Source organism: Eptatretus burgeri, chromosome 11 (assembly GCF_056783735.1).
Source record: "Eptatretus burgeri isolate ZD-2024b chromosome 11, Ebu_testis_v1, whole genome shotgun sequence".
Classification (NCBI taxonomy): domain Eukaryota; kingdom Metazoa; phylum Chordata; class Myxini; order Myxiniformes; family Myxinidae; genus Eptatretus; species Eptatretus burgeri.
In genome coordinates this window covers 100,219,925-100,237,250 of record NC_140971.1, presented here as the reverse complement: position 1 = coordinate 100,237,250, position 17,326 = coordinate 100,219,925, and the positions used below count along the sequence as shown (strand labels likewise).

General features: G+C 40.6%; 1 protein-coding gene across 1 annotated transcript in view; it reads right to left on the bottom strand.

Annotated features, from left to right (window-relative positions):
* Nucleotides 1–4,580: 4,580 nt before the first annotated feature.
* Nucleotides 4,581–17,326, bottom strand: part of LOC147017763 (microtubule-associated protein 1 light chain 3 alpha-like) — a 13,334-nt gene continuing 588 nt past the window's right edge. The window contains exons 2-4 of the mRNA XM_085847651.1: nucleotides 15,449–15,504; nucleotides 13,191–13,297; nucleotides 4,581–5,577 (exon numbers count right to left, since the gene is read on the bottom strand). Of these exons, the coding sequence (XP_085703777.1) occupies nucleotides 5,397–5,577; nucleotides 13,191–13,297; nucleotides 15,449–15,504 (344 nt within the window). The 3' untranslated portion in view covers nucleotides 4,581–5,396. The remainder of the gene's footprint in view (nucleotides 5,578–13,190; nucleotides 13,298–15,448; nucleotides 15,505–17,326) is intronic.

The window sequence follows — 17,326 nt, the reverse complement described above, 5'->3', positions numbered from 1 at the left end:
GCCATCATGGTGACGAGGTGTAGTTAAAGGAGGTAATTTCAGCCCATCATGGTGACGAGGTGTAGTTACAGGAGGTTATTTCAGCCCATCGTGGTGACGAGGTGGAGTTACAGGTTATTTCAGGCCATAATGGTGACGAGGTGTAGTTAAAGGAGGTAATTTCAGCCCATCATGGTGACGAGGTGTAGTTACAGGAGGTTATTTCAGCCCATCGTGGTGACGAGGTGGAGTTACAGGTTATTTCAGGCCATAATGGCGACGAGGTGGAGTTACAGGTTATTTCAGGCCATCATGGTGATGAGGTGGAGTTACAGGTTATTTCAGGCCATCATGGTGACGAGGTGGAGTTACAGGAGGTAATTTCAGCCCATCATGGTGACGAGGTGTAGTTACAGGAGGTTATTTCAGCCCATCGTGGTGACGAGGTGGAGTTACAGGTTATTTCAGGCCATAATGGCGACGAGGTGGAGTTACAGATTATTTCAGGCCATCATGGCGATGAGGTGGAGTTACAGGTTATTTCAGCCCATCGTGGTGATGAGGTGTAGTTACAGGAGGTAATTTCAGCCCATCGTGGTGACGAGGTGGAGTTACAGGTTATTTCAGGCCATCATGGCGACGAGGTGGAGTTACAGGTTATTTCAGGCCATCATGGTGACAAGGTGTAGTTACAGGAGGTAATTTCAGCCCATCGTGGTGATGAGGTGTAGTTACAGGAGGTAATTTCAGCCCATCGTGGTGACAAGGTGTCGTTACAGGACGTGATTTCAGCTCATCATACTAACCTGTTTCATGGTCGGGTTGTCGACGACTCAACCTTCTCCCTCGGCAGGTTTCCTCGTAAGGGTGTGTGGACATGGACACCGAGCAGGAATAAAAACAAAACCTCTCAAAGGGCTACACCTGCTGCATATATATATATATATATATATATATATATATATATATATATATATATATATATATATATATATATATATATATATATATATATGACATTGAGGTTACATAATTCGGATAATTAAAATTGTGAATGTGAGACTTCCAAAGACATCTTTGGCTCCAGAAAAGCAACATGGTGGACACAGGATTTTCTTCCTGACAATTGTGGATGGAGTCAAGCAAGCTCTCCAGCCAATGTGTTTGAAGGTTTCATCCACATGCAGGTTCATGACGTTTTTAATGTCCATGATGGTTATAAATTTTATTTTCAGGAGGTGTGTGCTCATACATGCATTCAACAGCCTCTTCATCCAACTGACTCTGACTTCTTCCACTGCAATTATCTCTGTACACACCTCATCAATGCCTAGTGCTTTTCCCTTCTTCATCCTCTTCAATGCTGTCCACACACTCCACTTTCCTCTCGACATAACTATCTCCAGCTCACAGCTGCTTCCTTCCCAGTTCAACAGCTCTTTTAAATATCCTTCCCACACCTTCAATACTGCCCCTTCTTCCCCCACTCTGTCACGAGCCCCCTACCACCATCCTTAATCACCACTCCCCCCTCCATGTTCTCCCATCTTCATCCCTGTCATGAGACAATTTTTTTATAATCTTCCTCCCACCATCCTCTTCCAACTTGTTGTACACCTCCTCTTCCGTATCATTCCTCACCTTATCCACAGCTCTCCTTGCTGCTTTCTTCTGCACATGCTGATGCAGCAACCCCACATCCGGCTCCCTCCCCCGATCCTTGATCTTCTCTATCCTCTTCCAAACCTTCTTCTTTTCACCAACTGCCCTCGCTACCTCCTCCGTCAACCATACCTGGTTGCTATCCCTTGACAATGCACCCTTTCCTGCCATCTACAACCCAACATTAAATTAGATTTCTCCAAATTGAGTAAAATTAAGCAATCAGCAGCCAAGTTGAGACACGTTATAATCGTGCCATAAACATCTCGCAGACTTGGGACATAACAAAGAACGCAGATGAGACTTCACGCAGAGTTAGCTTTCCTCGACCTTGCGGACCTTTGAAACTTTCTGCAACTTCTTTATTTAACGGAAACCTAGTTCATTTTCCCAAAAGAGAAAGGGACAGACAGAGCTTAGAAGGTGAGTTGAGAGAAACAGACTGGTGGAGTGAGTGAGGATCAGGTTCACAGGTTGAAAAATAACTTTTGAAACTTCAGCATTGCGTCGCTCTATGGTTGTCCTCATGAAGCACAGTTTAACTTTATTTCCATTTATTTCAGCTGCTATCTTGGCTTGAACTTTTAAAATATCACCAAGGTGAAACTTTTATCGATAAATATACTTGATTGTTAACACAAAATCCCAATCTTCATTTATGATGGTTTACTGATCACACCTTGTTTACAGTGAATCACGAGTTGAGTTGCAGACTGACCTAATCTTACTGAATTTATCCATTGTATGGTTTAAGAATAGTTTGAGATCACATAGTTCAACTCAAGGTAATCACAGACGTGTCCATTTGATACATTTTGAAATCCCTGAGATGGGGTACAAGAAACAGAACATGACAGAACAACTCAAGTTTGAGATAAGCCATTATATTGCCTCCAATAACTTATGTTTGCTAAATACAGATTAAACACTTCACACTCATGATTATTTATGAATGCTGTATTTCACAATTTTCTGTATTCAGAATATAATCTGCAGACTTGTAGGTAAAATAAACCCAAACAATGAAAATGAAATAAATCCAACCAGATAATGTAAATCGAAAGAGGTAAAATGAAGCAAATTCAAGCTCCAGAGCCAGTCTCCCTCTTCCGAGCCCATACCTTCCAGTCCTACAGAAAGAGCAGTGCCCTCCTGAGCTACATCTGACAGAGAGAGCGGTGCCATCCTGTGCCACGTCCTACAGAGAAAGTGGTGCCCTCCTGCGCCATATCCTACAGAGAGAGCGGTGCCCTCCTGCGCCAAGTCCTACAGAGAGAGCGGTGCCCTTCTGCGCCACGTCCTACAGTGAGAGCGATGCCCTCCTGCGCCACTTCCCAGAGAGAGAGAGAGAGAGAGAGAGAGAGAGAGAGAGAGAGAGAGAGAGAGAGAGAGAGAGAGAGAGAGAGAGAGAGAGAGAGAGAGAGAGAGAGAGAGAGAGAGAGAGAGAGAGGCGCCCTCCTACGCCACGTCCTCCAGAGAGAGCGGCGCCATCCTGCGCCACGTCCTCCAGAGAGAGCGGCGCCCTCCTGCGCCACGTCCTCCAGAGAGAGCGACGCCACCTGCGCCACGTCCTCCAGAGAGAGCGGTGCCCTCCTGCACCACGTCCTCCAGAGAGAGCGGCGCCCTCTTGCGCCACGTCCTCCAGAGAGAGCGGCGCCCTCCTGCGCCACGTCCTCCAGAGAGCAGCACCTTCCTGTGCCACGTCCTCCAGAGAGCAGTGCCCTTCTGCACCATGTCCTACAGAGAGAGCAATGCCTTCAAGCGCCACGTCCTACGAAGTTGTTCCCCCACGCACCATATCCTACGGAACCATGCCCTCCACCATATCCTACAGAGAGCTGTGCCTTCCTGTGAGTTTTGCCGTTTTGTGTTGGCTTATTATTCGAGCACAATTTCTTCTGCAATCTCCTCCTTTTAGTCATGCCTGACTGTGCCACCTCCTGCTTGACACTTGTCCTCCTGTACAATTCCATCCTGTCCTCTGATGCCATATCTCCCTTCAAGCTGTGACTGCGTCTGTCATGTCATTCCTGTGCTCCCTGTGCCCCATTATCTTTTTTATGAAGTATTTTTTTTCTCCTATATTTAGTCTTTTTCTCAAGTTGTCAATCAAATAAAGTTTTGAAATGTAATATTTGGTTATCATTTGTCCATTTCATGTTGTGATTTTTTTCCCCTCGTTTTGTCGGATGTAACCAGGGGACAACATAAACTCATTTGTTTGTTTTGCAGTTATGATCAGTGCAGCAGGAACTATATGCTCGCAATGTTTTGAGGAGAGCAAAAACTTCTTCCAGGTACTCTTTAAATTATGTTTAGCAAATTCTCATACCTGCTCTATTGCAGTCAATAATTACATGTTATATGTGGATCGATCAGGTGGTGACCGTTTGAATAAAGCTCGAGCTTGATTCAAAATTCACGTCGTATATTGCCTTCCCAATTTACCCAACATTAATCTGTCGTGTTTGGGGCCAGGTCAATGGAGAGAAAGTAAGGGATGATCTCGTCCCATACTTCAGGCCGAATACTGAAAATACGATGATTACATTGGAAACAAACAATCATGGAAACAAATACAGTCTTAACTGTGTAATAAATTATCAGATACAACAGACTTAAAAACAGTTTTTACAACTAAGAACATGCTGTGAAAAGCATGAATATGCTGTAATGTACAAACAAGATAAGATGAAAAAGTGCGGAAAGGTGTGGGAAAGGGTGGAAACAATGCATGTTATTCTGTTAGTTAGCTCGGTGAGTTCATCGATAACATTCAAACAGCGCGGCACATCAAGTTAGTGTTCTACTCTTCATCTCCAGTGTTTACTCATTTCAACATCAACCCAGCACCATTTGTGCATCCTCATGGCAACACAAGGCTGTTTCTTCTGTAATTAGCGAGACATTAAACCAAATAATTGGTGAAACAAATACAATTCAAATAAACTAGTTTATTTCTGGAACAAAGTATTGCATAACATTTGTATAAAATCCCCAATCATCGGGAATTGAATAAACATTAAAATAAAATAAAGTACATGCCCGATCATTTTCGGTAAGCAGCAGTGTGTTTACAATGAATATAGTAATGGATATGTTTTGGTTTGATCACGATAAAAAAAAAATTGCTTTGAACATTCAGGATGGAAAGTGGAATATCTAAAATACTTTTTGTAATATCCACTTTTGAATGGCTGAACCAACTTGGATGTAGTCTTTTTTTGTGTGTTTTAAGGAATGCAGAAGTTTATCAAATAACAAGTATAAGGCCCTTTGGTTACTATTTATTACAAATAATAACAACCACAAATCTTTCAAAATTGCAATCAAACATACTTTTGTCCTAAGAATATATGTGTATCGTGCAAGAAAAATCAAATCACAGAGAATCCCATATCATCCAATGGGAAAGCGAGTGAATAATTAAAAACTCCCATTTAAATGTTTAACGACTCAGGTTAAGCCTCCAATGACGATACGAGATTTTCTTTCAACAGAATTAATATTACATACTCAATGTCTCTCAAAAGTATTAAAAAGTAACCGATTTTGTGCATTTTGCAAACAGTGGAATGTTTGAAAGTGAAAATCAACTCCCTCTTGAAACAAAAGTCAACATGTCGGTTTTTTGATGAAACCTTAAAGTTACTAGATTGCGAAAAGCATTCTTACCAAAAAGATAATGTGCACAATTTTATGTAAAATGATGATGTCATGCTCGAGAAAGGTTGTTCAAAGACAACGGTGTATCGTTATGTGAGAGGAAGAAACGTTTTCCCAAAGGTCTCCTGGGATGCGTACGTGACGTAGAGGAAGCCATCATCATCTTGCTGCTGCTCATAGATCTGGGAGATGGGTATGGACACACTGACCATGCTGCGTTGGTTCACCAACAGGAAGAAGGCTTGACTCGGGCTCAGGTGCAGCCGACGTCTAAGATAAGTATCAGGTGCATACAGTCAGCTAACAATATGACAGCCCAAGGGAATATATTAAAAAAGACCGAGCACTGGCATGTATTATGATTGACTAACAAGCACCCGTTGCTTTGCTGATGTATTTAATGAAAAGACACCAAATTGTACTTCACAAACATTCTTCTCTATTCACTCTATAATTTCCTCGGGGTCATCTTACATCTGCTTGAAAGTCAGTTCATATCACCTTCATCAACCATCCTTGCTGCTTATATATGGCGAAAGCAAAAATCACTTCTGCTTTGCTGGGAGGCATTAACCATTTCGGCAATAAACATTTCGAAAATTATGAATTAGAGTAAACCCTCAAATATTGCGGGTTCTAATACCATGGGTTTGGACCAATCGCATGCAACCTATTGTATTCCGATTTTGTTATTGCGGGATTTCATTTCGACCAATTGCAGTTTTGGAGCTGAGAGGAGTCATCGTTTGTGTCCCATGCATGTACTATTATCTACCATTACGAGCCTTTTATATCTTGAGCATCAATGGCGTCCAAAAGTAAAGTGATAGACAATGTTAGTTGTGCCAAAAGGCAGAGAAAGGTTATGACGGGCAAAAAGATCGAGTTGTTAGATCGGTTGGCTCGAGGTGAAAGTGCAGCATCTGTGGTCCACCATTGGGGGATTAATGAATCGACTGTGCAGTACATCTGTGAAAATAAGTCAAATATCCGGTCAAGTGTTGGCGCCAACGAGCCGCAAATCACAAACCCTCATGATGATGTGATCCTCTCATGTCCCGTGATCCTCATATTGAAAAGATGGAAAAGCGCTTAATGTTTGGATCGAGGACCAAACAGGAAAAAGTGCCTTTGAATGTACTGGTAGGACGGGAGAAATCATTGCGGATTGACCAACATTTCTACGAGGCAGCCGAAGCCTCCAGTTCAACTACAGCAACCCACAAGTTCCATGCCAGCAAGGGCTGGTTTGAGAAATTCAAGGGGATTCGACCTCCATCATGTAAAATTAGTCGGAAAAGCAGCATCGACAGACCATGATGCTGCGAAAAACCTACCCACCGCAGCTAATGGAACTAATCGAGGCGAAGGGATTTATACCGGAGCAGGTTTTTAATGCCGAAGCGAAGGGATTATTCTGGAAGAGAATGCCATCTGATACCATCTTCTCCAAGCAGGAAAGATCTGCTCTGGATTTCAAGGTGAGTTGTTGAATGAACGTCTCACCCTTCTTCTATGTGGAAATGCAGCAGGCGATTTTGTCATAAAGCTAATGCTGCTCTTCCGATCATTGAATCCCTCTCCCCCCAGACACCACACTCCCCTCCACTGTTATATATATATATATATATATATATATATATATATATATATATATATATATATATATATATATATATATATATATATATATATATATATATATATATATATATATATATATATATATATATATATATATATATATACATGTACACACTAATTGCGAACGATATGAGCTTCATACTTAACGCGTGCACGTGAGAGAATAGGAAACAACAACAACAACAACAACAACAACAACAACAACACAATGCCCCTGGCTATTTGGAATCCGTGTCGTTAGCTATGAGCTTTTGCTTCCGGTTGTTGTTAAACGCTGTGCGGTGTATAAACACGATTGGGTTTTATTTCTATCTTGTGAATATTACTTAACGCGTGCACATGAGAGAATAGGAAACAACAAAAATAACACAATACCCTGGCAATTGTGAATCCGTGTCGTTGGCTATGACCATTTTTGCTTCCGGTTTTTTTTTGCTTCCGGGTTTTGTCATGGGGAATGATGCATGCCGGGAGATCATGACTGGAAGTGTTTATTTATTTATTCAATTATGTTTTTCCCAAAGTTAATTTTCTATTTCCGAAGGTGATTTTTTTCATGACAGGAAGTGTTTATTTTGTATTTAACATTACCGGGAGTGATTTTGAAACTCTTTCCGGAAACTTTTAATTTCTTTTATTCTTGACCAGAAGTGATCGTTTATTTATTTATTTATTCAATTATTTTTTGTCCCAAAGTTAATTTTAATAAAGATATCTCCCGCATGATCAAAAAAATTTTTTAATCGTGATTTACATTATTTGATCGCTGATCCCGAATCCAGGCCGAAGTAATCGGAAATTGCATCAAAATCATCAGCTGTGCGGCGCTTACATGTACCACGGTATAGTTGGCAAGTATACAGTTGTGAACAAGTTTTATGTAAAGTCAGAAGCGAATGTAAGAACAATTCTATGTTCGCTTCTAGGCTTTGCCTATTCCATATTAAATATCAATGTGTGTGTGTCTCCTCCAGAGCTCCAAAACTATGAAACCTCGCAGCCTGAAACTTTGCATGTATATAAGAAAACTCCAAGGAAGTGCAAGAGTGAAAATTGGGTGCTTGGGTTAATTAAAACACCCCTTTTGAAGGTAATGAATGGCCTTATTTAATTATATCCTTCATCAGGCAATCCTCGGCCAACTCACTCTCTGGGACTTCAGGCGTTTCCTGGGTAACTTCGCTGGGGTTTGAAGCCACCATGTTTTCTGGCCTGCTAAAGCATGCCTTGACTTGGAAAAGACCGCAACGATTTCTAAACGATAAAGTTGTTTTTACTTTCCTCACACATATTATCGAATGCCTGTTCATCATAACTATGAATCGCTGCATACATCACTTTTGTAAGCACTTTAGTTTTCAAATCAGGAACTTGGAGCGATTTCATGCATTATATAATTAGATTTTCCACGATGTAATCTTCGAGACTACTTAAAGTATAACATCGAAATATTATTTCAGTTTTGAGGATCAGATCTTGCCCGGACTAAATAAGTGTCAAAATCTGATAATTTAAAGAAATAACGAGTCTTATAACTAAGCCGACATGCCTATTTCCTTCAAGCAAGCGAGGCTACGTTCCCTCCTTCTCCGTCGATGCGCAAGAAAATGTGAAATTTCCAAAGCATTAAACTTACCTTTTTTTCTGTTTGGAGAATTATATTGGGTGAACAAAAAATTTAGGAACATGCTAAAATTAACGAGCTTCATTGAGCGACATGATTTCATGCATTCACTGCTTGACCTCGTGCCCAGTCCCCCAGAGGGACTGCCTATCCATGGCGTCTGCGAGATCTGTGTCTATATTTTCGGAGGTTTCGCGAGGTGCTCTAGAGGGAATCAAAGCAAATCTGGTGAAATCCAGATGCTTTAAAAAAAAAAAGTTATAACGTTTGTGCGGACCCCGAACCACGTGACGCGTGCACAGACGAGCAAGCAAGATGGCGGATTATCTCCAATGCTTATTTCATGGGCTATTGAACTTTGCGATGTCTCCAGGGTTGTCCTGCATGAAGCTACAACTATTTTGTGGATAAAGTTATTATTTAAACAAATTAATTATATTTCATTAACTGCTGCGCACGCGGTGAAGATGAGCTTTAAAGTTAAAGGGATTCCACATGGTATGCAGAGACAGCCTGGCCAACCGTTCCCTATCAACCATTCAAATGGAGTGTTTAAATGAGTGCTTGAGCCACTTGCCGAAGGCCTTACAGTCGAGAGTGGGACCGTGCTATGTCCTTCTGAGCAAATCGTTCACTCACTGCAGACGCTTTTGCCTGCCACATCATTCAGAGCGAGTGACTCACGCCCCGCCGCCCTCAATGGAATTTAGATCTGGACTCATTGCTGGCCGCTTCAGAACAGTCCAGCATTTTGTCTTGAACCATTCCTGTGGTGTTTTGAAGTGTGTTTGGGGTCATTGTCCTGATGCAAGACCCATAACCTTCAATGGAGACCCAACTTTCTGACACTGGGTTGAACATTGCGCTCCAAAATTCCTCCTTTGTAATCTCCTGATTTCATGATGTCGTGCACACATTCAAGGCACCCATTGCCAGAGGCAGCGCAGCAACCCTAAAACATCACTGAACCTCCTCCTTGTTTGACTGGAGAGAAGGTGTTCTTTTTGAATGAAGGCTTCATTCTGTTTTCTGTAAACACAGAGATGATGTGCTCTACCAAAAAGCTCGAATTTGGTCTAATCTGCCCGCGGGACATTCTCCCAGAAAGATTTTGGCTTGTTCAGGCGTGTTTTGACAAACTCCAGTCGGGCTTTCGTGTGTGTGTGTGTGTGTGTGTGTGTGTGTGTGTGTGTGTGTGTGTGTCTCTCTCAGCAGTGGAGTCCTCCTGTGTCTCCTTCCATAGAACCTCTTTCACTGAGTTGGCGACAGATGGTGCGAGTTGGAACTGTCATACCTTGTGTTTGAAGGTCAGCTTGAATCTGTTTGGCAGTTGATTGAGGTGCTTTCTTCTTCATCATCTTCGATGAAGTTTTCTCTTGCGGCCACATCCAGGGAGGTTGGCTACAGTGCCATGGGCCTTAAACTTGCTGATAATTGTTTATGGTGGACACAGGAACATGAAGATCTCTGGAGATGGACGTGTAGCCTTGAGATTGTCCATGCAGGGCTATAATCTTGTGTCTGACCTCCTCTGGTTTTCTTTCTTTTCTCCATGCTCATTGCAGTACACACAGTGCCACAAAACAGCAGAATGACTCGTTTTCTCTGTTCAAACTGGTTGAAGAAGTGATTTTTATATTGCAGGCACGTGCAACCTCACCACAGGTGAGTTCAATTCCCAAGTAAAGGAGAATCACATGCTTGAAATTTAATGATTTCTCACAACTTCTAAAAGGTGCCAATAATATTGTCTGGCCCATTTTAGGATTTCTGTGTGGAACAAGCTAAGATGTAGTTATTTTTTTCAGCTTTTTTTGTTTGTTCCACTGCAAACCAAATAAATGCATCTGTGGATACCAAAATATTTTTTAATTTCAACAATTTTCTGGAAGAAATGGTGCATTGTTTTAAAAAAGTGAAAGGGTGCCAATATTTTTGGCCACAACAGTGTGTGCGTGTGCGTGCTTTTCAGCCGTTCTTTTCGTCGTTTGTTTTTGAGTATAAAGCGGACCTTTGCATTTTGGGATGTTTTCTATATGATAACTGATATCATAGGATAGGTCATGTGGTATACCATCTATATTGGGTTAAAAAAAACCCCAAAAAAAACCTCTAGACCGCCTTACCACATCAATGCGAAACTTCATATATATGATCAACGAGTTTCAAAGAAAAGTTGCAAGTGTTTACGAACAGACAACGCACCATCCCATAAATTCCCCAGAACTGAATTCCAGGTGAGCTAAAAATAGGGACAATACCCCTGGGTGCTCAACTGGTATAATAATGATATTGAGGAGGAAGTCAACATGGTATGGAATCAAAATGGCAAAATGTACCAGTAAACCAATGTTATTGCAAATACCTATTTTGGGGGGTAACTCCCCCCCCTCCCCGTGAACCCCCTCGACCCCGATTTTTGAAATAGGGTGAACAAACTTAGGTACATCACAGTTGATGAAGGTTGTGGTCAAGTTTCATTGAAATTGCATGTGTGGTTTCGGCAAAGAAAACAAATACATATTTGGGGGGTGACAAAGCCCCCCCCCCCAATTTTTTAAAATCATGGGATAAAATGATGCACAGAAATATTTTTGATGACGTCATTGACGTGATTCGGCAGCGTTTTTTTTTTTTAACCTTCAAAAATCTTTTTCTCTGAAATGGCTGAACAAATTGAGGCAAAACTTAACACGTATGACCACCTATCCATGAGGAACAAAAGTTTCACACAGATGATGTCATAGGTCACATGGTTTGGCAGCCATATTGGATTTACCGTAAAACGTATAAAATCTTCTTCACCGGAACTGCTGGATAGATTGAGGGGAAACTTCACACACATGTTCTCCAAGCCTTGGCGATACCTGGGTATTCACGAATCATTGACAAGTCACATGGTCTGGCAGCCATATTGGATTTAGCGAATATCTTTTTTTAATTATTTCTCTTGAACTGCTTAATGTGAAACGTCACAATTATGATCTAATAGTGATGCGGAATACATGTTTTAAATTCCAACCTGATCGGACGCATGGTCTGGCAGCCAGAATCATTTTTAAAAATTTAATTTTTTTAAAAATAAGGCTCACTTGGCTGTGCCTGGAGGGGTTTGAGGATAGAGTAGTAGCAGCTGAAACCCGATTCCTATCCAGGTTACTCCTGGTGACTTCATCTTTGCTTTTTGCTTGTTTGGGTTCCTTCTGATTACTTCAATGCAGGACTGTACCTATTTGGTCTTCCATTTGATTTGAATTGAATTCATTTTAATCCCATTCTGAATTCAATTGAATAATAATAAATCTCATGAATCAGGGTAAAGTGTTCGATTAAAGCGGGGTTGCATCAAAGCGGGACGTCTTGGTACCCAGTAATCACTGCCAGCAGTTATAAAGTGGCAGTTCTAGTTGTCTCTTTTTCATTACGCAACACACCATGACACAAACACCACACAAACACCATACAAAACAAGTCCTGGTGAGGGTCTGCAATCTCTGATTGCTCTTTTTCTTGTTATTACCGTTTACAACAGTCAACAAGGTTTCAACTTAACTGGAACCCTCGCCTGGCCCCCAAATCCACAATGAGGGATTGATAGATGCAGTCCATGGATCAATGCATTGAGAAGGGATTGATCCATGGATCAATTCCCTTCATCTAAAATTCATCGAGAATGGATAAATTCTGATAGGATCTGGAATTTTAACCCGAGTTTCCAACAATACAAGCAATTTCAGATGGGAACGCTACACAGGCAAACCTAAGGCTTTGTACACTAACAACGATAGTTACTTTACCTGAAATGCAGTCCAAAATAACCAACACAAAAAAAATCTAAGATTATTCTTACACACATTTCTATAAATCATATGATACCCATCCCCTGTTTTCAAGGTTGATGTACAATACAAACCAATTTTGGGGGAAAACAAGCATGATTCCAGTACATACGACTTCTCTTCCAAAATATATCATGGGAATTGGAGTCTTGGCATAACTTGGCTTGAGTCACTAACGCTTCTCCCATCTATGGAACCACCTTCCAGAAGCTGGCTGTACTGTATCACTCTTCCCTCCAGAGCTTAAAGCAAGCAGTGCATCTCCACCAGTGTCATGCCCCATCCTGACCCGTTATCTTTATTACTCCCATTAACCTTTCCGAACTCGGCCTTTTACTTGCTGGTTTCAGTGTTTCTTCCCTCTTCTTGCTCTCTCTCTCTCTCTCTCTACTCCCCCCTTGATGGTTGTGTCAAATTGTTGCCCTGCTATCCCACTGTCAATTTCACTTTGCTCTACCATGAGCTTCACTCCCAAAGAAAATAAATCTTCAAAAAAAATCTGTGGTTCTTTAATTGTCCTTTAAATAACAAATGCATTTTATGATTTCCCATTTTTGCAGCGTCATACTGACAAACACTCACGATGTGTTCAATGTGCAAATCTTTATTTTTGTTTGGGGTTTCAGAGGATTTAATGCAATACCAATCATGGTCAGGCAGGGTAAGACAGAAGGGTTTCTTGGTCTTCGTTGGGTAAACAATGCAAGGCATGTCAGTGCATAACAAGTTTGCGATTCAATATTAGAACGAAAAAATAAACTAACTAACGAACTCACCTAATGATCTTTACCACATCACTCATGTTTACATGATCAGGAACAAGGAATTTGATTTTATCAAGCTGTGGTAGTTGTCTCTCTCCCATGTAACGCTCAATGATCACCTTTTAACAAAGGGGAAGAAAAGAGAAAATGAAATCAATAAAAGTCAAAATTAAATTGTTAACAAGAACATTTGCCAGAAGAAAAGCACGTGTGAGTAAAATCCGACATAGAACATAACAATCACATGATTGGTGGTCAAGATGGAAATGGGTTGCATCGATTCAGGCACAACAGCTAAGTTCAAGTGAAACTTTGGGTGGACTTGGTGATCACAAAAAACCCCTCCCGAGGATGACCCAGTATGTTCGATCAGATGCAAATGCAGAGATTGTACAGGCAAGTCCACGGGAATGACGTCGTCTTGAAGTGCACCATTAACATGTACAAGGTGTTGTTGTGTGGTTCCCCATAAAGATGAAGTTGGGACCTTGCTATCACACCAGAGTGATGACTACAGGTATAATGATTTCATCCCTGCATCTGACACGTCATCACACCCCTCCAAATGATGACAAGATCAGTTCTTCGGTCATCTGGAATGGCAGCCCATACCATTGGCCTGCCTCACAAAACTGATCACCGTGTTAAATTCCACCACCACCTCATGTCAACCCCCATCTATACTCATGTCTTCTATCCCAAATAACCCCATTCCCAAGCATTCCCTTTTGCTGGTCATTTTGATTCCCCCTCCCCCCCTTTTCTCTCCCTCATCTCTTTTCTTTGTTAGTTGTCGGTTGGTTTGTTCCTTTTCTGTTGCATTCCGACTTTCCCCTTCCTCTTCTTACTGTGTTTCATTCAGCTTGTGTGGCTTGTTCACCCCCATGGTTCCTTTTCCCCTCCCCTTCATCTCTTTCTCACTTCTATCCTGCTGTTGGAGTTTCCCCTTTCCATTTTGTTCCATTCCATTCTGGTACTAGCTTTTCCAAGAGCCTCGACCGAGCTGTGAGACGAACCAAGCTCGACTGTATACCAAAAAAACAAAAACATTTAACACGATTAGAAAACCATCACCTTGTCCCCAGACTTGTGACACTTCCATCATTAATGCTGAGGTAGGATCTAGGACGTGTTGCTGAAAAGAACGTGTTGTCATGTCAACAGTCCATCCTCCATTTGCACATGCACTAGTGTGGGGAATGATATAGAAAATGTTGATAGTTATATTGATGACATCCTGATCGACACTTGCGAGTACGTTTCCACCCTCCGAAAGCTGCTCCACAAGATGTCTGCAGCCTGCCTCACAGCCAGACCATCAAAGTCTGCCATTGGGATGGACAGCCCAAGCTTTGTGGGTCACCAAATATAATTTGGCCCCAGGTTCGTCCCAGACTCTTCTCTACCTCTTTGTGGGTCACCAAATATAACTTGGACCCACGTTATTCCCTGATAAGGAATAAATTGTTTCACATGTATGACTGCATTGTTTATTGATGCTAGATGTTGATTGTAAAAAATTGAGTAGAGTAAAAGGGTGCCAGGTATAAATATCAATATCACAGATGGATTTTACAGCCTTTAGAAAGTTCAGTAAGTTCTTGTTGGTTCTAGATAAGGAACAAACTCATGGTTTTAATTAGTTTCTGGCTTCATTTTGTATTTACAAACGGGTTCCAGAGAGGGGCTTTTGGGAATGTTTGTGACCTGTCTATCCAAGTGGGAGAGAAGAGTCAGGGAGCGAGGTGGAGAGAAGAGTCTCTTGCATTGAGGTGAGTGTACTGTGCTCATGCTAGTGTATTCGTATTGTGTGGTGTTTATTTTTTATCTTGATGATCAACTCAACTTTGGACTATGCCTGACTGCTGGTTGGACTTGGAGCTCAATCGAACAAAGAACCTTGGGTTTGTGAGTATGGAATTTCATGTTGTCCTCTTCAAACACAGCCAGAGCTATAAAAAGAAAAACCCAAGATCTCCACACACAAGTTACCTTTTTCTGGTTTTAAAACGATCTGAGGTTCTAATTAGTACAGAATGCATACAATTTACTTGAACACTTCAACAAGGTATTTAAATTTTTTTTTTTAAATGACCTTTTGCAGAGTCTACAAATTAAGTTTGTAGGTTCTGCAAGAGTAACCACAATAATATAAATAATATATTCAGAATAAAAACTAAATAAAACAAACAGCGCCAATACATTTACTTCTTGTACAAAAGATTACTTGCATGTGTGACTCAGTAAAAAAGGTAAAATGATAAACTCACAGGAACTTTATTTGGGTGTTTTTTCCGAATTTGTGTTACATCTTCCACACGATCTTCTGAAAAAGGAATACAAAAAACAACAACAACAACGCATCAAAACAAAGGATGCAAAGACATTGAAGGTATAAACCTGTTTTTGGAATAATCCAATGTAAATACATTGAAGGTATAAATCTATTTTTGTAATAAACCAGTGTAAATACATCTATATATTACTAAAACTCTCATATTGTATGTATGTCTGTATGTATGCTCCTGAAACACAGCCAAAACGGTACACGACAGTGCAAAAATTTTCAGCCCATCTTCCTCACCGTTCTCCTGCAGTGTGCAGTATCAAGTTTCGTTCAAATCGGGCAACGAAATAATGATTTAAAAAATCAATTCCCGATTCAGTCAAGTACTCTTCGGGAGAATTTGATCAATGCAAACAACCTCAGCGGTATAGTTTGCTGGAGCTATCTTTTCTTTTTTCTTGAAATGATTTTTTTCATCAACCGCTGTCACAACGGGAACCCAATGGGTTCACAGGTCGTCTTGTTGAAGATATAAATCTACTTTAATATGGCGTCATCCGATGTAAAGACATTCAAGATTTAAATATGTATATGGAATAATCTGATGCAAAGACTATGTAAAGACATTAAAAGGTATAAATATATGGAATAATTCAATATAGAGACATTCAAAGTATAAATCTATTTATGGAATAATCCAATATAAATACATTCAAGGTATAAATCTATTTATGGAATAATCCAATATAAATACATTCAAGGTATAAATCTATTTATGGAATAATCCAATGTAAATACATTCAAGGTATAAACCTATTTATGGAATAATCAAATGGCAAGATTAGCAAATACATTCAAGGTATAAATCTATTTATGGAATTTTCCAATGTAAATACATTCAAGGAATAAATCTATTTATGGAATAATCCGATGTAAATACATTCAAGGAATAAATCTATTTATGGACTAATCCGATGTAAATACATTCAAGCTATAAATCTATTTATGGAATAATCCAATGTAAATGCATTCAAGGTATAAATCTATTTATGGAATAATCCAATGTAAATACATTGAAGGTATAAATCTATAAATGGAATAATCCGATATAAATACATTCAAGGTATAAATCTATTTATGGAATAATCCGATGTAAATACATTGAAGTTATAAACCTGTTTATGGACTAATCCGATGTGAAGACATTGAAGGTATAAACCTGTTTATGGACTAATCCGATGTGAAGACATTGAAGGTATAAATCTATTTATGGACTAATCCGATGTGAAGACATTGAAGATATAAACCTATTTATGGACTAATCCGGTTAAATTAGAAAACATTATCAAACCGCCTGAGGATGTTTGTGTTGATCGTTGGACCTGTGGGGTCTTGACAATACAACATCCCCTTTGACGTATCGAGCAGGTTCAGCGTTTGTTTGGTCCTCACGAGTACCGATCTACCTGTACTGACGAGTACCGATCTCCCTGTACTGACGGGTACCGATCTACCTGTACTGACGAGTACCGATCTATCTGTACTGACAAGTACCGATCTACCTGTACTGACGGGTACCGATCTATCTGTACTGACAAGTACCGATCTACCTGTACTGACGGGTACCGATCTACCTGTATTGACGGGTACCGATCTACCTGTACTGACGAGCACCGATCTACCTGTACTGACGAGTACCGATCTACCTGTACTGACGAGTACCGATCTACCTGTACTGACGAGTACCGATCTACCTGTACTGACGGGTACCGATCTACTTGTACTGACGGGTACCGATCTACCTGTACTGACGGGTACCGATCTACCTGTACTGACGGGTACCGATCTACCTGTACTGACG